This window comes from Petaurus breviceps, unplaced genomic scaffold (assembly GCF_028583685.1).
Source record: "Petaurus breviceps papuanus isolate PSGF00001 unplaced genomic scaffold, PetGlider_PUasm1.0 454, whole genome shotgun sequence".
Classification (NCBI taxonomy): domain Eukaryota; kingdom Metazoa; phylum Chordata; class Mammalia; order Diprotodontia; family Petauridae; genus Petaurus; species Petaurus breviceps.
The window spans coordinates 456,278-480,219 of record NW_027186342.1 but is presented as its reverse complement, the minus strand read 5'-3'; the positions used below and the strand labels follow the sequence as shown (position 1 = coordinate 480,219).

Here is a 23,942-nt window from a genome sequence, read left to right as displayed (position 1 = left end):
AGCCTACAGTTTATGACTCCCAGTTCCAATAATTATAGGATTTAGGGCTCATTTTTAAAATGAGGGCATAGAACTAGAGAAAGGAAGTGTTTACAGCAGTCAGGACTCAACCCAGACCCTCTGCCTCCAAATCCTGTTCTTTAACCACTGCATAGTGCTGCTTTTTGCTTCTCTACATGCCAATTCTCCACCCCACCCTGATTCCCACCTTTATAATTCATCACATATAATAGAGGTTCAGTGAGGGTGCGGATAATCTCTTTTCTGGTATGTAAAGTGGTGGGGCAGAATTGGGGAAGAGGCTATGCAAGTGAAGGAACACACTGCTTCCAGGCCTCAGGTTAGGCCCTCTGGAAACCCAAGAGCCTGAGGAAGAAGAGCTCCCAAGTGGCCATGGTCTTGCTGAAGACCACCATGAATGGCTAGACCACACTACCTTTGCCTTGATGCCTTCCCCAACCATCTGAAAGCCATCGCTTTCAGAAAGTTCTTAGGGATGGTGGAAAAAATCACAGGATCATGGTTCAAGAGACAGGGATATGGAGTAAGAATACTTAGTTTCAATTCCAACTCTTCCACTTATCCCCTGTGTGTCCTTAGATGGGCCATTTATCACTAATTTATCACATTTGTGTCTTCCTCTGTAAAATAAGGTGGTTGGACAAGATGATCTCAACTATGAACAGAGAGACATGTGGGGAAAGGGGAAATGAGAGGCCCTGCAAAGGTTTGGAGGTCCAAATAGATAAGTTTGGTGACAAAAATATAGGACATACAGGAACAAGCTAGAACTTCTGCCATCTGTTGTTACAGGTCCCTGTGCTACCCAACAGGACAGATCTGTCCCCCAAGGTTCAGATCCTGAGAGCTCAGAGTCTCAGGTCACTGCTCCTCTTTGTCTCTCTTCTTCCCAAGCTAGAAAAACTAGAGGTTATCTTCTGGAGTCCCTCTGTCCCATGACTATTGAAAACAATTGTGTCATTTCAAGGGATATTGGCCTCTCTCACTTTGTTTTCCTAGTCTCTAGGTGAAACCAGGAGCTTCCACAGCCATGGGGTAGTTTTAGGGGAGATTGGCTTGGCTCAGAGCAATCCTAGTTGCTTAAGGAAAAGGGCTAGGTCTGGTCTAAGTCCTAGCAAAGTCCCAGACTCTCTCCAGATTTCTGAGTTGCATGAACAGAGTGAGACTTCCCTAAAAGGCATTAGGACCAGGGTTTACTGAGACAGCTATACTTTTCAAGAAAAGAACTCTCAAATACTCTGACTCATACTGTCATTATCTGAAGAAAGATAAAAGGTGTCCCTTGGGCAACAGACTCCAACTTGTCACCATCCAATGTGGAATTTCCCAGACCTTTCCTTTGTCCAGGCTAAGCCTACTCCCTCTATTTTCCCTCCATTTTCCTTTGTTACCATATAGCAAATTAGATGGTACAGATGCATGTGTCCTTGGATGGATAAGGAATATCTGAAAAACTCTCAATAAAGTGTTTTTTAAAGACGAAATATAAGAAGACATCTCCCCTACACACACACACACACACACACACACACACACACACGCACACACACACTCTTTTACAGAGGTGAGAAATCTACAGATGTGAAATACTGCATATAAAACCAGATTTTTTTTCCTATGGATTATTGGTTTTTCTCTTCTTTTTTCTTTAAAAATACTACTTGTTTTTATATGGAATGGCTCTCTCAGGAAGAGAGATACAGGTGAAAGTGTGAGTGATATAAAACAACAAGATACACATTGAAATTTCAATTAAAAATAAAGTTTTTTTCTATTCAAGAGAGCTTTCTCTCCTTATTCTAATAGGTTGAATACTTACTGAAAACCATCTGACCCCAGTAGGTCCCAGGTCCCTTCAAGGTCCTGCCTCATCGCCATCTTTTTCCCTTTTCATAGACCTTCTTGCTCCTCATTCCCTCCCCAAAGCTCAGAGAACAGCAAAAGCTACTGTGTTGTTTTTACAACACCCATCAGAGTTGCCATATGATAGGATCTCATGGAAACCCATGAAAAGAACAATTTTCCAAACCAAAACTAAGAAACCAGCCATGACATAAAACATCTTAGCTTATGTTTCTATAGCTTTTTAAAGTTTCTTCTTGATGACCCTGTGAGATGGAAAGTGGGTTATTTCTCCAATATTCAGATAAGAAAACTAAAGATGGGGGGGGGGGTTATAACTATAATCACACAACTAGTAGTGACCAAAGCTATTGGAAGAGATGGTACCTAAAGTCAAGTTTCCAGAACCCTTTCCACTATATCAGCAGAAAATATTGATTTAACCCAATCCAATCCAAACAGCATTTATTACATGTCAGTAATGGGTAGCTGGGTGGTGCAGTAGGTAGAGCACTGGAACTGAAGTCAAGAAGACCTGAGTTCAAATTCAGCCTCAGACACTTATTAGCTGTGTGACCCTGGACAAGTCACTTAACCTCTGTCTGCCTCAGTTTCCTCACCTGTAAAGTGGGGATAATGATAGCACCTACTTCCCACAGTTGTCATGAGGATCAAGTGGGATGATAATTGCAGGGTGATTAGACCAATGTCTGGCACCTAGTAAGTGCTATATAAATATTAGCTATTATTATCATTAAACATTGACAAATGTGAATCCTAACCTGGGAAATCCTGAGAAGAGAAACTAAGTCTATTATATTTCTTTTAGACCTGATTTCCATCCCATTGCTATCTGCTTTCCATTTAGCTCATGGCCCCAATTTATTTGTTATTTTTTAGACATACAAGCCAAAGGTCTGTCCACAATCCTGAATGTTCTTTCTGTACTTATCATTCCAAGGGCATCCCCAGCCAGCCTGCCTTCAGATGAGCTAGCTAGAGATTCCTCTGTCTTTATGCCTGGGAATTCTAGAGTAACCTGTTCCCTTTGTAGTATGGGGGGGGGGGGGTTGTATCTCAACAGTATGGGTCACAGCTGGTTTCCTGGGGATATACCAGAATGCTTTGGGAAAGTTATCCTACCCAAATGAAAATCACTTTCTTTGGGACCACCTGGATTTGGGAAACCACAGAGGAGACCTATGTCTCAAGAATCATTGAAAACCCCAGAAGTATCATTAGGAAAATAGATAGGGTATACTGGGGCATATTTAATTTTCCCTGAGGTCTCAGGGTAGCTGAGGCATATAATCATCCAGGTAAAGAGTCAGTCTCCCACTTCCTCACTTCCTATAAAATGGGGGTAAACCTCCAACTCTCACTTTCCTTGGGGCTCTGCATCCACACATCAAACACACCTGTCTAGTCAGCCCCCTTCATTATTCTCATAAACAAGGGAGAAGGGACAAATGGGAATTTTATATGGTTCATCCACCCTGGCCATTGGCCTCTCCTCTTCATTCCTAATTACCCAGCTTGGGCCATAGCAGTTACCAATGCCCCAAGCTCATAAAAGTTATTTAATGGTTATTTAGGGTTTAACCTAGCCCAGCGATCTAACCCCCAACCAGATAAAAAGGGGGGAATGCTCTGTAGTGACTTGATTGAGATTTGTGCTGGTGTCTGGTCCCCACCGTTCCTTCCCTTAGACCCTGGTCTCTTGTATCTATCTTGCCATGTCTTGCCGCTCCTTCCAGATGGGCTCCAGATGTGGCAACCGCAGTTTCACCTCCTGCTCTGCTGTTATCCCTCGAACAGTGACTTATTCCTCTGTGAATAAGGGGCCATGCAAGGTAGGGGGCACGGGAACCCTCCGATGGCTGGGCTGCTTCGGCTCCAGAAGCCTGTGCAACGTGGGTTGCGGGAAGCCCCGAATTGCCTCTAGGTGTGGCTTGCCCAGCTTTGGGTACCGCGTGGGGGCAGCCTGTGGACCTCCCCGCTGCATCACCCCAGTCACCATCAATGAGAGCCTGCTAATCCCTCTGGAGCTGGATATAGATCCAAGTGTACAGCAAGTGAAGAGGAATGAGAAGGAACAGATCAAGTGTCTCAATAACCGGTTTGCTACATTCATCAACAAGGTGAGAGGATTGAGGAAGGGAGGGTGGGGAGTCTTCATTAGGGTCTACCTTATCCATGGTCCTAGAGGAAGCCTGGTTGACTAAAAACCCAGATTCATCCTCAAATAATCATAATCAGTGACTTCCTTTCTGTCACCTCGATCAGCTCATAAGGAAACCAGGGCAGAGAGGTCTGATCAGTCATAGTCCAATTCTTCAAACACAATATATTGAGCACCTACTATGTGCCAAGCATTTTCCACATATGCTAGGGAAAGCAGAGATCATTGGGAATCCAAAGATGATTGTGAGAGTCATTACGGTTCAGTGAGAGAAGTGCTACATTTGGAGTGAGAGAATCTGGGTTCAAATCTTAGTTCATTTTTCATCCAGAAGATGTTTAAATGCCTATTACATGCCATGCCATGTGATAGGTGCCAGATTATAGAAACAATTGCAAAATATATAAAAATACAAAATGTACACATGTATAGAAAGTAGAGAATGGAAACTTACATTCTATTCGGGGAGGAATAACTTTTATATAAGTAAGTAAATACAAACTATACAACTCCAAAATCTCAAGGAAGAGAAAGTGAAGGGAAAGAAAGATAAAGGGGATCAAGAAAGGGGTGTCAGTTGAACAGACTTTCCACTTACTACCTCCCTGATTTTGAGCAGATCACTCATCCTCTCTGGACTACAGTTTTCTGGTCTATAAATGATGGGTTTGACCTGGGAGGTCTTTAAAGTTCTTTCTAGTCCTATATCTATGTCTCCATACTTCAAGAGCACATCACAGTAGCAGACTTCAGCACCATCACCCAACCAAGGCATGCAAAACCAAGACTGCAATCTACAAGAGTCAACTTTCCATTATCTATGATCGTTGGGTTGGGGGAGATGTGGAGAAATACAGAAGTAGCCTGGATAAAGATGGCAGTGATAATATTATCTTACACTTGTATTTTTGGCTGACAAACACTTGTATACCACTTCAAATATCACAGCCTTGGGAGATTGGCAAGAATTATTATCTCCATTTTGCAAAAAAAAAGCTCCACAGATAATCCAGTGTATTAAGTGACTTCAGCCTAACCTTAAACTCACACCTGGAGCTACTCACAAGAAGAATTTGCTTGCATAGATCAGCCTCAGACTGCCTTAACTCCTCTTACTCTCACACAATACTAGTCCTTCCTCTGCCACGAACAGAATGTTCTCCCTCTTCATCTCCATCTCCTGATTTCCCAGGCTTCCTTCAAGTCCCAGCTAAAATCCCACCTTCTACAGGAAGCCTTTCACAACCCCTGTTAATTTTAGTATCTTCCCTCTGTTAGTTATTTCTTTTCTATCCACTGTCTAGCTTGTTTGCATAGAGTTGTTTGCATGTTGTCTCCCCCATTAAATTGTGAGGAAGGGCAGGAACTATTTTTTGCCTTTCATTATATCTTTAGCACTTAGCACAATGCCTGGTACATACTAGGTGCTTAATAAATGTTTATTGACTAACTGAATGATGTGATCTTGAGCAAATCATATCACCTCTCTGAGCCTTAGTCCCCTCATCTGTAAAATGGGGTTAAACTAGATAATCTGTCAGTATTTCCAACTCTAATATCATTTAGAAGTGAAGTAACTAGCAGCTCTAAAATTATATAATTGCCAGCTCCTTTTATGATTGTTTGTATGTATTTGAAATTTTTTTCCCCAACAGAGACTTTTAAACACCTAGCTTAGTGCATGAACATATATAATAGCTACTAAATAAATATTTTAAAATGAATGAAAGCATAAATAAATGAATAGATGAGTAAATGAATGAATAAAATGTTATAGAAAAGAACTATGATTCTTTCTCAATTAGCCAGATAGATGACATTACACTCAGTGGATTACCAAGTTGCTTTTCCTTCTTCCTCCTGTCTCTGAACTTCCTGAGACTTTAAAACACATTGAATCCAACCCCTTCATTTTATAGGTAGGGAAACTCAACCAGCAGCTGTGAAAGGCAGGATTTTGACTAAGGCTTTTCTGACTCCAGGTCCAGCACTTTAGCCATCACACTGATCCATTTTGTCTCCCTATTTCTGGAGCTATCATGGCTTAAGGAAAAGAAACTTAAGAAAAATGAGTTCTGATCCCAAATAAGCTCCTAACTCTCCATACAACTTTACACGTAGTAAGGGCTTAATAAATTATCTATCTATCTACCTTTCTCTATCTTCCCATCTGTCTATCTATCTACTATCTGTCTGTAAGGTGGGGATAATAACACCTACCTTACAGGGGTGTGAGAACAAAATGTGAAGCTTAAAGCACCATCTAAATGTCAACTGTCACTGGAATAGAAGTTAGAGATATGAGTTCTGGTTCTGACTCTGCTACCAACTGATTGTATGCCCTTGGTCAAGTCACTTGACTTGTCAATCATAAGCAATAGGAATGGGGAGTGGGGTGGGAGATGGGACAATTGAGAAAGAATTGGTTTAGGAGGTAGAATTTTGGCTGCACTTTTAAAGATTTTGGGGTTTCTGCAACACTGAGGCAAGGAAAGAATCCCTTTCAGACATGGGGTAACAGCCATGTTTTCTTATTTGAAAAATGAGGGGATTGTATTATATGATCCCCTGCCACCTCTAATCTACCTCATTCATCTATATTGATACTTGTGGATCTAGGATGCCTAGATAAGAAGACCCAGGAAGAGGCCCCCTGACCCAAACTTCTTCCCTAGGGGTCCTTTAACCTAAGATAAGTGCTGAGGATGCCTCTGAAATCCTCCTCCTTTGGTCTGAAGATGCAATGGGAAGTTAGAACTGGAGACCTACTTGAAGATCCCCCCTGAAGATCAGGTCACATTTCACTTTCTAAAGCAAGACTACACTTGTATAATACACATATGTGATACACAAAGTATCATACACATAACAATGTGTATTATAGTTATCTATTCTGGTGTCTACTCTCCTACTCGCTCCTAAGCTCTGTGATGTGTCTGATATAAATTCTGCATCTTACTCAGCTCCTAGGTGAGTTACACCTGATAGGTAGGGTCCTCCAAGGCCTCCCTGATCCCAAGTGTGCTCCTGCTTATTTGGTTGGTAGGTGCGCTTCCTGGAGCAGCAGAATAAGTTGCTGGAGACCAAGTGGAATTTCCTGCAGCAGCAGAAATGTTGCAAAAGCAACATTGAGCCCATCTTCGCCACCTACATCAGCACCCTGCAGAAGCAGCTGGATTGTGCCACAGGAGACCGGCTGAGACTGGAGGCAGAGCTCAGTGGGCTGCAGGATGTGCTGGAGGGGTACAAGAGAAAGTGAGTCTGCCCTCCTCACTCCCCCTAGGCAAGGAAGACAGAAACCAGGTCACTGTGCACAAAGATGCAAAGAGGGGGCATGTTTATTGCCAATCACATCCCCTAGCTGTCTGGTCAGTCCTGAATACCCCTGGGTATAGGAAGGGTCCTGTTATGTGTAGGGGGGGGCAGGGTGGGTAAAAGAAAACATGTTCCCTGTGTTGTGAGAACTCATGCCAAAAATAATAATGGTTTATCTAGCATTTTCAAGTTTGTGAAACACTATGTCAATATTATCTCATTTGAAGCTCAAAATAACACTATGATGCTATTATTATACCCATTTTACAGAAGAAGAAAGGTCTGTAGATTTGCTTAGGGAAGTACCTGATGCAGGATTTAAACTCAGGTCTTCCTGATTTCAAGTCTAATACTCTATTATCCACTATGCTATGGAGCTGACAAAAGTGAAAGGACATGCTCAGGGTCTAAGGTCAGAAACAGAAATAAGAGCAAAAGAAGGGTAAGAAACTGAATAGGTAAGTGCCAAGGATACAGGAAATAATGATGTCAATGTTATTAGTTAAGGAGGGTTTCCTGAAAACAGAGAGGCTGCCACAGACTTTGGAAGGAGAGAGAGAAGAGAGGGGGAAGAGGAGAGGTCAGGGAAGTATTTCAGGTGGGAAGGAGCTGGGGATGAGGGATCAGGAATCTTGAAAGAAGTGTCCTTGTAGGAGAACCACAAGAAATTATGTTGGGTAGGTGAGGGAGAGGTAGTGGAGAGATCATTAAGCTTGAGCAAAGAGATTTGGATTGTATGTGATAGACAAGAGAGGGGATCACAATAGGTGCATGGGCAGGAAGCAGTGTTTGAGGAAGCTATATATGGGATGGGTTGGAGGGAAGAGAGATAGGAAGTTGTTTTAATCTTTGGAGCCACATGGAAATCAAATTCAGTCATTCTATCCCAGTATTAAATTGGGTGAGAGTGAGTAGGTCTCAAATCTCATAACAGAGCAATAGAAACAAAACTGGACTTGGAGTCAGGAGACCTGGCTCTTCACATGTGACCCTAGGAAAATCCATTAACCTCTCAGAGCCTGTCTCCTCATCTGTAAAATGGGGGCAATACTACATACCTACTGAGTTGTTGTGACGCATATACTTTGTAAGCTGTAATCTTCAATTAAATGTAATCAATGACGATAACTGTCATTACATGGGTCCAGTGAATTGTGTAATTGATGCCCTTCTACTCACCTCTGTGTGTAGAGGATGACATTTAGACCAGCTGAAAAGAATCAGGAATTATATAATTAGCTTTCAACACAGAGGGTCCCATTTACCAGATTCCCCCCTCTTCTACAGCAATCATTCAACTCTTTGCCAGTTATCAGTAGAAAGAACAGAATGAAATTAACTTCCTCTGCCCAGTATTTAGAATGAGAGTTCATACAAGGAAGAGCTTCCTAAAGAGTGAGCAGGATACTAATGGAAGGGTGGGTGCTGGATCCATTAAGAAAGAACTGAGCATTGAAGAAAATTAAAGATTCTAAGAGGCAGAGGGAAGGAAGGAGACCATTCCAGGAAGGAGGGAAATGGAATACCCCTTCAGGTATTCAATTCAACCAACACTTATGAAATACATTCTATATGTAAGGCTCTGGACTAGGGATTATCTTTTCTAGATGCCTCCATTGGTTAGAGGGAGATTTCTTCTTTGAAGAAGTCCATCTGTCCAGAACTAAAAGATGTTGTAGAGAGGCAGAGGAAAGTGAAGGAGATGAGGGTGTCCTGGCTTTGGAGTGGAAGGATTTGTGTGTTTGCAGTCTGGCTCTGATACTAACTATCTCTGTGACATTGAAGGAGACACTTCATTCCTCTGGTGCACAGTTCCTTCATCTGTGAAACAAAGAAGTAGAGTACTAAGAAGTCTCCTCCAAATGGGACAAACGAGGAGAAAGCAATTTTCTCTCCTTGCCTTTCAGATATGAGGAAGAACTATCCCTGCGACCTTGTGCTGAAAATGAATTTGTGGCCTTGAAAAAGGTGAGGGAAGGCAGGCATAGAAACTTTCTTAGAACCCTGCAGGCAGATTCCCGAGAGCACCAGGACCCTGGACAGTGCCCAGTAATAATATCGTTACTGCTCCCCTTTCCTGCCACCCAAAAGGAAAGGCAGATTGGTGAACAAATGCCCCTTTGCCTCCTGTGGGCATCCTACAATGAAGGAGGGGCTGGGCAGTATTCATCCACATAATTCATTTAAATTAAAAATATTCACTAGATAGCTACTGTGTTCAGAACACTGTGTTAGATGATGGGGGAGATACAGTGAAGGAGATTATGGATTGATAGATATTCTCTCCTAGCATATTCAGGTCTTCTCTTGTCTTAACCTCCTCAAAAACCTCCTCTTTAAGACAAAAGCAGGCTTGAGAATCTACAAAGTAAGGCTAAAAACTGAGTTGATGCTAATGTTAATGCAAAGGCCCCTTCCTCCACCCCAAACCCACTTTGTCTAAGATATTCAGATAATTGAAGGTTGGCATGTACATACAAAGAGTGTCCTAACTTTTCCAGCGAGGCAGAGACACTTCAAGGAAGGAAGTGCCAACTAGGTCAGAGTAATCAAAGCTTCAGGAACTATAGTATAGTTGTTCCTTAGAAACAAAATAAACATAAAACTCTCTCTTGCCAAAGCCTTTCCTAGTCAGAAGAGAGTGTACCCTTTCTCTCCTACATAATGCCAGCAAACTATGATAGATGGAGCCCCTATTGCTGCTGAATCCTCCTCCTCAATTTACATCATCCCCTTCATTCCTCCTTCTACCAAACAAAGGGACCATAGAATTCTGGCTTCCCTCTGCTCAACAGCCTGAAAAAACTGTTCTGATTAGTGAAGGATAGACCTAGGCAGAAGGAGGGTTTGGAGACTCAGCAATACCTGGGAGTGCCCTTGCTTTAGGATTTCACATGTTTTATTTTCCTTCAGGATGTAGATACAGCCTTTCTGATCAAAGCTGACCTGGAGACCAATGTAGAAGCCTTGGTTCAGGAGGTCAACTTTCTAAGAAACTTGTATGAGGAGGTAAATGAGCCCATGGTATGGGTAATTTATGGACTGGGTGTGGTTTCAGCCTCTAGCCTAAAGAGTTTGGAATGTGGGGCCATGGATAGATTTCAGAAGATCTACGAACTTGTATGGGAAAAAAGACACGCCTCTATTTTCACTAACTTTTGGTTTCCTTTGTAATTCTACATATTTTATGCATTTTAAAATATGATTTTGAGTAGAGGTCCTTAGGCATCATCAGATTGCCAAAGGGGTCTATGATACAAAAAAAAAAGACAAAAACCCCTGCTCTAGCCAGTGAGAACATTTTCAGGCATAGAGTTCTAAAACTTTTATCTCATTGATGTTAAAACCAAAGGATATTGGTCAGCAAGCCTCCTAGAAAAAGAATCTTCCTGAGTTCTTTTCTCAGCCTCAATATTGGTTTCAACCAGAGGTCAGGAGGTCCTTGAGGGTTGGGGCTTGTGGTTTTTGCTATCTAAATGTAAATGAAGATGATGTTTATTTGTGAAGAAGAGAGAAGGTGAATCAATGATAGAATACTTGAGGAGGCACCAAAAATATAGCCATTTGGGGAAACCATTTTTAGTATAGTGTCCACAGTTTGTTCTGTTCCTTCCCTCCAACTTTCTGCCATGAAAACCTCATTGACTTTCCAACTCCCTCCCTCATTTCCCAGGAGATCTGCCTGCTCCAGTCACAGATTTCTGAAACCTCAGTCATCGTGAAGATGGACAACAGCCGGAACCTGGATGTGGAAGGCATCATCGCTGAGATTAAGGCTCAATATGATGAAATTGCCAACCGGAGTAAGGCTGAGGCTGAAGCCTGGTACCAATGCCGGGTGAGGATAGCCAGGGGTTCCTCTGTCCTCTGTGGGAGGAAGGAGGCAGGGCAGAGGGCAAATTTCCCCTAAAAAATGCAGAAAGCTGCCTGATGAGATACCAAGGCCCCCATGAAGTGACAGGTCGCTCTATAAATCCCAGACCATGTTGTTTTTGGCTGTTAGAGGACTGAGTTCCAGAGAGGTGTGTGGGAGGAAGATTGGTTCAACAGACCAGACCCATCATCAGGGAGCAGTGAGTGCCCAAGCTTGATTTACCCTGAGACTCATTGGAAGTTCCCAGTCCAGTTCCACCTTTTAAGTTGCCCTCAATAAATACCACTTGACAATGATAGTGATGCTAGTGGGCTACTTGCTGAGCGTGGGAGAGACTGGCAGAATAGAATGGTTACTAATGGTCAAGAAGAAATAATGATTAATATGGCCACCAATTTGTGCAATGAAGTAATTAGACACCAAGGGGGTTGGAAGTGAGATAAACATCTGTACAGTGACCTATAGCATATTGGAGGGGGAGGTTTAGACATTGAGAAATGTCAATTATCTATTCTGTAGTTCATACCAGTCTAAGTTTCATTCCAGTTTGCCTCCTCCCCATTCCCTTGGGCTGCCCTTGGCCAGGGTGAATTCAGGAGATACAAAATCACTTCTATACTCATTCTGTCTTCAGCTAAACAAAATTAAAAGTCAAATCGTTCTCCTGAGTGGGAGGAAAAATAGTGATTTTCAGAACCAGAGAGAAATTGCCTTTAGGATTATTTGGTATTATCTATACTACTGTGCTTCCATTAAATTCAGGAAATTTAGGGTGGCCTGAATCTCAAGTCAGTTAATGTCAATTTAGAAAACTCATTCCTATCAAAGTCATGATTCAGAAATTAGATCCAGAGAACAAAGATTTTTTTTTAATTGTTAAGAAGTTAAAGCAAGAAAGGGAAAGTTTTTGTTTTGTAAATGAAAGAATCTGAGCACAGTAGTCTAATTTTGGGTATCAGTCTTCAGGTCAGTTGGCCATATCTGAACCTGAACATACTGGTGTGTGACGCTCTGTCCTGCGCACTTTCCCCTCCTGGTCATCTCTCCCTCCCACCCCTTCTAGCCCCACCAAGGAAGTAGAGAGGGGGTGGTGGCAGTCTGGTGACAATTCTCTTGGAAAGTCTGATGGTATAGACAGGTCCCAGATGGAGCCAAGGACAGGGTGAAAATCAATGGACAGAACTCTGGATGTCAGTACTCAAGTTATAAGAAGAATAGGACTGAAGAGAATCAAGGGGCTGTGGATTAAGCTTGAGAAGGAAGGATAGCAGTAGGGCTAGAGGCAAAGGTAAAAGTACAAAATGTTAACTACTCTAGTGAGAAGCCTGGGAGAATGATCTAAGGTGAAGTGTGGACAGAAGACAGATTCCCATGGATGGAATAGAAAATCTGTTTTGGGGCAACCATTGAATGTGCAAGTGCCTAAATAGAAGGATGTTGAATAAGAGGGATGTATACCATTACTGGAATTAATACAGTTTGGGCCCCTGGAGTTTCTGACTTCTTCTGTACTCTGGCAGTATGAAGAGCTGAGATTGACAGCTGGAAACCACTGTGACAGCCTACGGAACAGCAAGAATGAGATCCTGGAAATGAACCGACTAATCCAAAGACTACAGCAAGAAATTGAGAATGCGAAAGCTCAGGTGAGGGTCTGGGGAGATACCAAGAGCTCTGACCTGAAACTGTTCATTGCAGGCAGGAGTGTGCTCTCCAACCAGCTGTCCATGAAAAAAAATATGCATAGGTTAATATTAAACTTCATCGCCATTTTTAACACTTTCTGAAATCTAGAAAGTAAAACAATAACTCAAGCCACAATTTGTAGTGTTCACTGATTTCCAAGGTGCAAATACTCACATCACAATAAAAATTTAACAAAATTGGCTCTCTCTAGCTGACTGGAGCTGGCTCCAACATACCCCTGGTTGCAGTTTTATTCCAAGCTATTAAGTCTATATTCTCACTTCTCCATTCAGGTCCATCCTTTTGAAATCAGGGCCAACAGCCTATTGGAATATTTAAAGGATTGCCACATAGAAAACTTGTTCAGGGTTGTCCCAAAAGGCAGAACTAGAACCAAGGAGAGAAATTTGCAAGGAGGCAGATTTTTAGGTCAACATAAGAAAGAAAACTGCCTAAGAATGGAATGTACTGCCATGAAAGTGAGTTAGGTTCCTTGTTACTAGAAATATTTAAGCAGAGTCTGGAGTCCGATCAGTTAAAGATTCTATAAATGAGATTATTCTTACACTGAATGGGAGGGTAGAATAGATGGCCTCTCGGTTTTCTTTCAGCACTAAGATCCTTTGATCTTATGATTATAGGTCTGGTAGAGGTTTTCCAACAAGTTGCAAAATCAAATTATTTTTATAAGCCAGTGAAGAGCAGCCAGTGGACATGCATCCATTTCCTCCAAAGCAGTATTTTACCACTTCTAAAAAGGAAAACTCAGATGTTCTTGAAGTGGTTTAGTAAGAAGTCATTCTAAATTCCTCAACAAAACCAGATGTGGCTGCCATGTTCTCTCTGTGCTTGGGGAAAACCAATTCATTCTTGCTAGAGATGCTGGTAACCCCCAAATGTGCCTCTCTGTGTCCCATTGTAGCGCTGCAAACTGGAAGGTGCCATAGCTGAAGCTGAGCAGCAGGGAGAGGCTGCCCTCAATGATGCCAAGTGCAAGCTGGCAGGGCTGGAGGATGCCCTGCAGAAGGCCAAACAGGACATGGCATGTCTGCTGAAGGAGTACCAGCAGGTGATGAACTCCAAATTGGGGCTGGACATAGAGATTGCCACCTACAGGCGGCTGTTAGAGGGAGAGGAGCACAGGTGAGTAGGGTGATTAGGGATTAGATTTAAAGACTGCTAATGAGTTAAGGACCCAAGCCTGTGGATTTTCCAGGGGTTTTTTTTTCTGGCACTCCTTCCTGCTGTCTATCTATTTTAGCCATTTTCATTGACAGTGAATTGTGGATTATTTATGCTAACCAATGGTAACAGTGATCCTGAAAATCTTAAAGTGGGGGTTATCCCAAGCCAATTTCTTTGGTTCCTTCCAGTCTGAGGGTAACATAGAGGCAGAATTATTACATGTTTTTATCTTCTCCATCCTCTTTCATTGTGATACTTGAATGTCTTTTCATCCTTCCTTTTGTCCCTTGTTCCCAGGCTATGTGAAGGTGTTGGACCTGTGAATATATGTAAGTAGATAATTGTCTTAGGTAGTTATGGGATCTTGTGGAGTTGGGGTGTTGGCTGTGTCCAGGAAGCCCTGACCCATATCTGGTATTTGTCCATCAAAAATAATCAGCCCCACAGCACTTCCTGTAGATAGAGTTGTTTTCTGAGTCCTAGGGAGGAGATACTGATGATCCCTTTGCCTTCAGCAATCATCCACTCTGACAAAGGAGATGGGATACAGGCAGCAACAGGCAAAGACACAGAGAAGGTTAGGACTAGGACTCCATTTGTCAGAGCTCTGGTCTACCTTGCTAGTGGGATGGGAAGAGATTAGGGGGAGTAGAGCCAGTGGGTCTAATATGTTGGAGAGGAATATGAAGGAAGATTGGGAAAGAGAGTAGAGTCAAGGCTAGAAAGAGATGAAGGGAGACTCCCCCAGGCTGGGAAAATAATCCTTTCAAAGACTAAGAGGTATGGGTGATGAATGGGAACATGTGTGCTTGGCTAGAACACCATTCAAAGCTACAGGAATGGAGGTTGTGGAGGAAAAGGATTTGTAGCTCCCGCTAAAGCACTGGAATTTGACATAGGAGGTTACTAGAACTTTATGATCTGGATAAATATTTTCCATTCTTTCCCTCCTTTTCTTCCTCACAGCTGTCAGCAGTTCTAAAGGGGCCATCTTGTATGAGCCCTGCATGGTGAGAACAGAGTTCTGCCCTGGGGGCTTGAGTGGCATTCGGAGCAGTGGGGGCTGCAGCTCGGGCACTGTGGGAAGCAGCATTGTGGTGGGCACTGGTGAGCTCTATGTTCCCTGTGCCCCTCAGGGTGGGTTCAGTTGTGGGAGTGCTCGGAACTCAAACATCAAGCTCGTGTCTGGTGGCTCATCCAACCACAAATGCTGACATCCTCCGGCCTGGCTGGGAGCCTCCTGGGTCTTCTCAGTCCTGGATTCCCAATCAGCTTCCAGCATAATTACAAACTCCAAAATTTCTTTCTGCATTGACCCTGTGTGTGCTTTTTTTTAATTTGTCTTTTTTTCTAAATTAACAAGCATGTATCTTCTCTTTCCCACCACCATCACCCCCATGTAATCACACCTCCTGACAAATATGCATAGTCAAGCAAAACCTATTCCAACACTAGCTATGTCCAGAATGTATCTCATTGTGCAAAGTGAGCCCATCTGCTCTCAATCAGTAGGTGGGCAGCATGCTTCATTATTGATTCTCCGGAGTCATGGTTGGTCATTTCTTTAACAGATGTTCTTTAGTCTTTCAAAGTCATTTTTCTCTACAATGTGATTACTGTTGTTCAATTGTTTCTGTCATGCCTGGTGCTTCATGACCCCATTTGGGATTTTCTTGGCAAAGATACTGACTGGAGTGGTTTGCCATTCCCTTTCCTAGCTCATTTTGCAGATGAGGAACTGAGGCAAACAGGGTCAAGTGACTTGCCCAGGGTTATACAGCTAGTAAGTGTCTGAGGCCATATTTGAACTCATAAAGACAAGTTTTTCTGACTCTAGTCCCGGCACTCTATCCACTTTGCCCCCACCTGTGATTGCAATCATACAAATTGTTCTCCTGGCTCTGCTCCCTTGACTCTACATCAGTTGATACAAATCTTCTCAAGTTTCTCTGAAACCAATCCTTTCATAACTTTTTTTTTTGGTGGCACAGTAGTGTGTTTTCATTTGAAACTACTCTTCATTGTGGTGAAAACTCCTGATTCTCCATGTAATGCTGTGTACATGCTTCTTGATCTGCACTATGCTAGATATTGTAGCAAGGGTAAGGATGGAAAGAGAGGCTTGATGAGATTTAAAAACATTAAGGCACAGACTTCAACTTGAAGGAGCTGGTACTCTAACTAGGCAGCTGGTTAGATAAACAGAGGATGTTATAAAAATAACAGACAGCCTCCCAAATCTTTTCACAGAACAAGGAATTATCAATTTTGCTTAGTTTTTCATTCATACAACTATTTACTCTCACCCCAACCCCACATCTCTGCACATTGGCTCCCCAATGCCTTATCTCTAACTAGCCTAGGGAAAGTAAGCTCAATGCATATCTACCTAAACCAGAATGGGGAATAGAGGTTCAAGAGATGCATTGGACCATAGACAATGCTTTAGGTCTATATTCTACCTTCAGCTGGTTTATAAAACTGAGGGTTGACTCTACAGGATGCTTTTGGCTTCGCTGAAGGTTTATCCAATTACTTCTTTTATTCCTGTGTCTACAGTCTCTGAGTACACACTGACTAATTGCAAGGGGGAATTCAGGCAGGCAAGCAAATCTGGGAAAAGCCTGACCAGCATCTGACAAACAATTTCTGTGGGTGACAAGTGGATAATCTGCAGACAGAGCAGCATATCCAAGGACATTACACTAAATCTTCTCTCCATCCTTCCCTCCTACTTCATGTCTGCCTGTAGCCTGCCCCTTCCCCCCATACACCCCACCTGCCAGAAAAAATTCCCCCAGCAGACTAGTGTGGAGCATGTTCCCATGGGTGCTTGGGGGAAGGTCATAAGCAAGAGCTTTGCCCCCAGTAACTGCCTGCACTACCAGTGTCTCTGGAGTCCAGGCTCCTATGCAAAGGTACTCTGATCTGAGACACAGAAAAGCCAGTAAATGAACTCTTGATCAAAGGATCCAGGGATCAGGATCATTAACCCTGAAAAGAAGGCAAGAGAGGAAACTTTTGTTTTGGTTTTTGGTGCTGTTAAAAATATGTGAAATATGTGAAAATGTGAAAAAAATTAGAGACGCATAACTCCCCTAAAAAGTGAAATGGCAGTGGGTAGGACACTGGGCTTGGAATCAGGAAGACTTATCTTCGTGAATTCAAATCTGGCCTCACACACTTACTGACCATGGGCAAGTCATTTAACCTGGTTTGCCTCAGTTTTCTCATCTGTAAAAATGAGCTGGAGAAGGAAATGGAAAACCACTCCAGTATCTTTGCCAGGAACACCTCAAATAAGGTCACAAAGAATTGTACACAAATAAAATGACTGAACAATAACAAAGGAGGTGGGGCATTGATCAGAGTGTACTTTTGTCAGAAAGAGGACAAGGTAAGGTCTCTTTCTAACAAAGGTCCACTTAATATCATCAAGTGGGCTGAGAGATTGTAGATTGGGGATCCCCTGATCATCCTCCATGGGAAATATTTGTAGATTATGTACAACTTATATAAAATGTATAAATTACACCTCAGTTGTTTGCAATTCACAGACATATGCCACATAAATTTCTATGGGCTGATATTTTAACTAATTTATTTATGTGGAAAAAATCCTTATGAAAGTAGACCCTGTAGTGGGTGCCATGACATAGCTCCCCAGCTAGGGTCCAGGTCTGGCTCCTCCAGAGTCTTTTCTATTGTAAACTCCTAGGCAGCTAGGTGGTGCTGTGGATACAGTGCTGAGCCTGGAGTCAGGAAGACCTCGGTGGAAATGCAGCCTCAGACACTTACTACCTGTGTTGACCCTGGGCAAGTCACTTAACCTCTGTTTTCCTCAACTGTCAAGTGGGGATAATAACGGCACCTGTCACTTGAGGGCTGTGGGGATTAAATGAGATAATATTCATCAGTGTTTAGCACAGTGCCTGGCACACAGCACTCCTTCTGGAGGAGGGCACTGAGGGCTGGGAGCCCACACTGGACCTATAGCACCTAGCATAGCAGACAGAGCACTGCATTTAGAGTCAGGAAGACCTGAATTCAAATCCTATCTCAGAAACTTCCCATCTGTGTGCCTTTGGGCAAATCATTTGTCTCTGTCTCTTCATCTATATAACAAAGATGGAAGGCCCAGTTCTAAATGAATGTTCCCATGGTCCCTCACAGAAAGGGAAGGGGCTGTAAAAGTCCTCCAATTCAATCCTCTCATTGAATAAGGGAAGGAAGTGAGACCCAGAGAAGTGGGGCAACATGCCTAATGTTGCACAGCTGATAAGAAGCAAGTGTTTGGGCCCAACTTCAGAGTTTTCCCCATGTCACTGTTGTTGTTGTTTATTTTTGTTTGTTTGTTTTTGGAGGGGAAGGCAAAGCAATTGGGGTTAAGTGACTTGCCTAAGGTCCCACAGCTAGTAAGTGTTAAGTGTCTGAGGTCAGATTTGAACTCAGGTCCTCCTGACTCTAGGGCCCGTGCTCTATTCACTGCACCACCTAGCTGCCCCAGACAATTCTATGTCTATAAGATACAGTCAAGTCAAGTCAGTACATATTTGTGAAGGATTACTATGTATCAGGTACTGTGCTAAGTCTTGGAGATGTAAAAAATGGCAAAAAAAAAAAAAAAACCATGACCCATGCCCTCATGGAGCTTATATTCTAATGGAGGAAACAATAGGCAAAAACAAACAAACAAACACAAAACTGTGTGCATACAAAAAATACAAGGTAAATTGGAGATTATTTCAGAGGGAAAGTACAAACAGTTGGAAGACGTCTTGCAGAAAGAAGCCAAGGTAGGTAGAGATGAGGAAAGAGACCATTCTGGGAAATGCTTCTTTCTCTGTGCCTCTGGACACTAGTCACATGCAGAAGGGTGAAAAGTTTCCAGGGCAAAGCCAGAGGGAACAAATAAGTTCCAGGGACCACATTCACCTCTGTCCTGGGAGATTCCTGCCTGATAACCCAGTGCAGCCATGTTAACACAGCTTAGAAATGAATGTGATGGATGGGCCTCCTGCCTCCATTCTGGGAGCTCAGGTGAGTTCCTGGAATTGTGGTCCTTAAACTAAATGGGCAAGCTCTCTAAGAACTTAGCATGCCTAAGGATCTAACCTTCTATGAAGTATGTAATTGAATGTATATATAGAGGAAGAAGGCGGGGTCAGACGCAGTGACTTTTGATTGGGGTCTCCCTCTAATTTTTTCCTTTTATTAAAAACTTCTTTTATTCTGAATTTAACAATACCGAATGAAAGTGGCATTTATAGATACCTAATAGTGCAGAAAAAGAGAATTGTACATGAATCTACAGGAAAAAGGAAAGGGAAGCATGAGGAGCAGAGGCAGAATTAAAAACTGTCAAGTTCAAAGCTCTTCCAGTGATACCTTCTGGGTCGCAGTTCGGTCTTGCCTCCTCTGCTCTGGAAACATGGGGGATATGGGCAAGTTTTAGACACATGTCACAGAGATGGGAAAATCTTCAGAATTCTCTCTGTGAATGGGAGAGGGAGAGGAAAGAGGAGAAGAGGAGAAAATTTAGAAAGGGGGGATAAAAGGGATGATGGAATAACCATTTTTAAGTCTATGGAGAATACCAGACAGTAGAGACTGACTAGATTTTGCTTAATTTAGTAAATAATGGTTAAACAGGTATTACTCATATAATCACTAGGCTAGGTTTTGGAGATACAAAGAAAAAAAATCACCCCTGCCCTCAAGAAGTTTACATTCTACTGAAGGTATACAAAATTTACACAAATAAATATGTTTCACACCTACACTTATAACATGGCCCCTGTTGGCTACTTTCAGCTACATCATACTCAGAGGGGTACATTCATCTCAATACACAGATCACGAGCCTCAGTTTTCACTGACTCTCCCCCTAATCAAGTCAGAATAAATTTTAGTAGCATGACATAACGTGGCATAATCACATGACATAGCATGACACAAATGTCATAACATGACACCCTGGGACATGACATACTAACATGACATACTAACACGACACATGATACAACATGAGTCTCCATGGCAACACATGACATCATATGGTACATGAATGAAACACGTAATGACACAGCATGACATAACCTGAAATTATAACATAATAAATATAAGATAAGATAATAAACATAACATAATAGTAAAACAAAGCAACAGACATTTGCTTTAAAAAAGAATAGGTATGAAGGGATAACCGCCAATTGGGGAATGGCTAAATAAATTTGGTATATGATTGTGATGGAGTACTATTGTGCCATAAGAAATGATGAAGGGATTGGTTTCAGAAAAACATGGCAAGGCCTATATGAATACATAATGTCAGATTCCTTGCCTTCTTCTTCTTTTTTTTTTTGGTTTTTTTTGGGGGGGGATTACTTGCCTTTTTAATGGGTAGGAGAGAAGCCAGAGAGAGGGAGAGAATTTGGAACTAAAGATTTTTTAAAAGAATGTTAATAAATTAATAATAAATAAACATTTATAAAAAGGAATAAGTAACCAAATGTTAAATCTGTAAATGAACTTATTACATAATAATAATGGTTTAAAACATTTATATAGTGCTTACTATGTTCCAGATACTGTGCTAAGTACTTTACAAATATTTTCTTTGATTCTCACAACTACCCTGAGAGGTAGGTACTAATATTGTCCCCATTTTACGGGAAACTGAGGCAAACAGATGTTAAGTCACTTGCCAGGGTCACATAGGTAGTGTCTGAGGCTATATCTAAATCCAAGTTTTCTTGACTTTCAGGCTTAGCATTTTATCCATTGCACCACCCAGATGCAAGTGTCACAAGTATTACTTAATACAAGTACCGTGTATTAAACTCCTTTGGGGGCCAAACACTGTTCTAGCCACTGAGGATATAAATACAAAGAATGAAATAATTCCTACTCTCATGGAGCTTATGTTCTATTTGAGGAGACAACAAGTATACATATGAGTATATAGAGGATGAATATTGAGGTAATAAGCAGAAGTTGATTAAATTCAAGGGAGTTAAAACAAGAGGTGACTAGCTATTAGATAGAAAAGCCTTTAGATAGAAGGTGGTGCCCAAGCTGAATCTTGTAGAAATAGAGGGATTCCCTGAGGCAGAGGTGAGGAGGGAGTGCATTCCTGGAATACTGCACAGCCTATGCAAAGGTGTGGCATTAGAAGATGGAGTGCCATGTGTGAGGAACAGAGAGATGACCAGTCTGGCTTGACTGCTGAGTCAAGCATCAAACACCCTTCACACTCAAACCTGGATGCTGCCCACGAAGGACTCCTAAGCAGTGTCATTCTCAGATCCTGATAATCACTCTAGACCCCTCCTCCTAATTCCACAACACTGTAGAAGAAGTATAACATCAAATGACCCATGGTAAGATGCCCAGTTAGTGTCCACAGCAGCAGTATGGGTTGACTGGTTATCACTCTTTTTGGCTAAGAACATTTACAGTGAGTGCTAGCACTGTAACCAGGGGGCCTTCTTCTAGGAGGGCATTATTGCTTTCCTACCACACTAACCAGGAAAACAGGACATCGGGATCAGACCTCAGCTGCCCCTTCTTCCCCATCTCCCTTTCTGGCTCTACTACCCAGATTTCAGTCCTCACCTCATCCCATCACAAGATACTCCTGTCTTTTTCCCTTCTAAAATGGAGGCACTGAAAGCTGCTAAGCCTCACACAGACTTCTGAGAAAGGTAGTCATTTAAGAGGCATTTATTAGGTACTTGTCATTCAGGCACAAGGCTACATGTTACTATAGATATCTGCCCTCAAGAAACTCACAGTCTAATGATGAGATGACATATTAAAAAGAAATGAGTACATACAAGATATTTAAAGAGCATAGGAAGGTAATCTTAGAGGAAAAGGCATTGACAGTATGGGTGGACTGGGGAATACTTCCTGCAGAAGGTGGGACTTGAGATATTTTAAAGGAAGGCAGGGAATCTAAGAGATTGAAATGATGAGGTAGGACATTCCAGATATGGGAACAGCCACTGCAAAGGCACAAAGATAGGAAATTAGTAATGTGATTGTAGGTAAATCACTTAACTTCTTTCTGTCTGCCTTAGTTTCCTTATCTGTAAAATAGAAACATTAATAGTATCTACCAAACTGAGGGGATGTCCATCAGCTGGGGAATGGCTAAGCAAACTGTAGCATATGAATGTTATCAGATACTATTGTGCTGAAAGAAATGATGAGTAGGTGAATTTCAGAAAAATCTGGAAAGGTATATATGAATTATGCTGAGTGAAGTTAGCAGAACCGAAGAACAATGTATACAGTAATAGTAATATTGTGTGATGATCAATTGTAATTGACTTAGTTCTTCTCAGCAATACAATGATCCCAGACAATTCTAAAAGACTCATGATGGAAAATGCCATCCACATCAAGATAAAGAACTATGAAGTCTGAATGCAGATCAAAGCAGACCATTTTGTTTTCTGTGTTTTTTTCTTTTGTTCTGATTCTTCTTTCACAACATGACTAATGTGGAAATATGTTTTATATGATTGCACATGGATAACTTATTGCCTGCCATCTTAGAGAAGGACAAGGGGAGGGAGGGAAGAAAAAATGTGGAACTCAAAATCTTTCAAAAAATTAATGTTAGAAATTTTCTTAAGATGTAATTGGAGGGGCTGCCAGGTAGCACAGTGAGTAAGAGCACTGGCCCCAGTGTTGGGATGACCCGGGGATCGAATCCAGGCTCAGACACTTAACACACACCCAGGAACATTGAACACACGCCGTGTAACATTGAGCAAGTTACTTAACTCCAATTGCTTAAAAAAAAGATGTAATTGGAAAAAATAAAATACTATTAAAATTTTTAAGATAATACCTATTTCTATAGGTTGTTGTGAGGACCAAATGAGACAACTGCAAAGCACTTAGTTCAATACCTAGTAAGGAGTAGGTTTAACAAATGCTTGTTTCTCAGTCTCCTTTGGGTATCTCGTTCCTTTCTCTCATTGCCACTTCCACCTCCTCATACCCATCAAGGCAACATGGAACCCTCATTATGACCTTATCATGATAGATCGACACCCAAATCCCAGTTTTGCAAGTTTCACTCCTCATGAGCCTCAGACAATTGATTTATTTGATGGGAGCTCAGGGGAGATGGTACTTCAGCTTTCTGATCAGATTCCTCTGGTATCATCTTACTAAATAAGTATTTTCCTTCTGTGCATGGGGCAGCAAGTAGATTAGTATAACTGGATCTTAGAATGAGTAGAGGAGAATAAACATAAAACTAGAAAGCTAGGAAGGACCAGGTTTTGAAGTGGTTTAATGTGAAGCTGAGGATTTTGAGCCTGGAGATATTGTGAGCCTATATATTTCCCCAAGAGACTCAGAATAAAGACATACACACACCCTTTAAAAAATAAAGTTATTTAGAAGTGAGAGAAGGCACTAACTGGAGTGGCAGGGCAGGATCTGGTCTCCATCATGACTCAGGAAGGAGGAAAAAATGGTTTTTGTTTTCTTTGTGTTTATTTATATAAAAGATTGAAATGAAATTGAATGGACATTTTTGACAGGTGGGGTGGGAAGCTTCTCTAAGTAACAGATAGGGAGGAGAAATAAAGGTTGGGGAACAGAGTGATACATATACTAGGGTAAGGTCAAGGGCTATTACAGGAGAGGGACAGGGTGTGTAGGGGAACCCTGGAGGAGATAGAGCTAGAGGTATGGTAGGGAGCTGGGAGGCAATGAAGAATAGAAGCTAAGTAAGCATAAAAAGAACTAGAGATGCTCTCTTACACACACACACACACACACACACACACACACACACACACACACACACAC

At 41.9% G+C, this 23,942-nt stretch overlaps 1 protein-coding gene across 1 annotated transcript; it reads left to right on the top strand.

The window, feature by feature from the left end:
• Positions 1-3,599: 3,599 nt before the first annotated feature.
• On the top strand, positions 3,600-15,412 carry KRT82 (keratin 82). The gene is made up of 9 exons (XM_069101122.1): positions 3,600-4,004; positions 7,092-7,300; positions 9,268-9,328; positions 10,274-10,369; positions 11,034-11,198; positions 12,755-12,880; positions 13,843-14,063; positions 14,403-14,434; positions 15,072-15,412. The coding sequence occupies exons 1-9, from the start codon at positions 3,600-3,602 to the stop codon at positions 15,317-15,319; spliced, it is 1,563 nt and encodes a 520-aa protein (XP_068957223.1). The 3' UTR covers positions 15,320-15,412.
• The last annotated feature ends 8,530 nt before the right edge of the window (positions 15,413-23,942 follow it).

Coding starts and splice junctions, on each gene's coding strand:
- KRT82 (XM_069101122.1), top strand. CDS start 3,600: ATGTCTTGCCGCTCCTTCCAGATGGGCTCCAGATGTGGCAACCGCAGT. Junction 12,881..13,842: donor TTGAGAATGCGAAAGCTCAG/GTGAGGGTCTGG, acceptor GTCCCATTGTAG/CGCTGCAAACTGGAAGGTGC. Junction 14,064..14,402: donor TTAGAGGGAGAGGAGCACAG/GTGAGTAGGGTG, acceptor CCTTGTTCCCAG/GCTATGTGAAGGTGTTGGAC.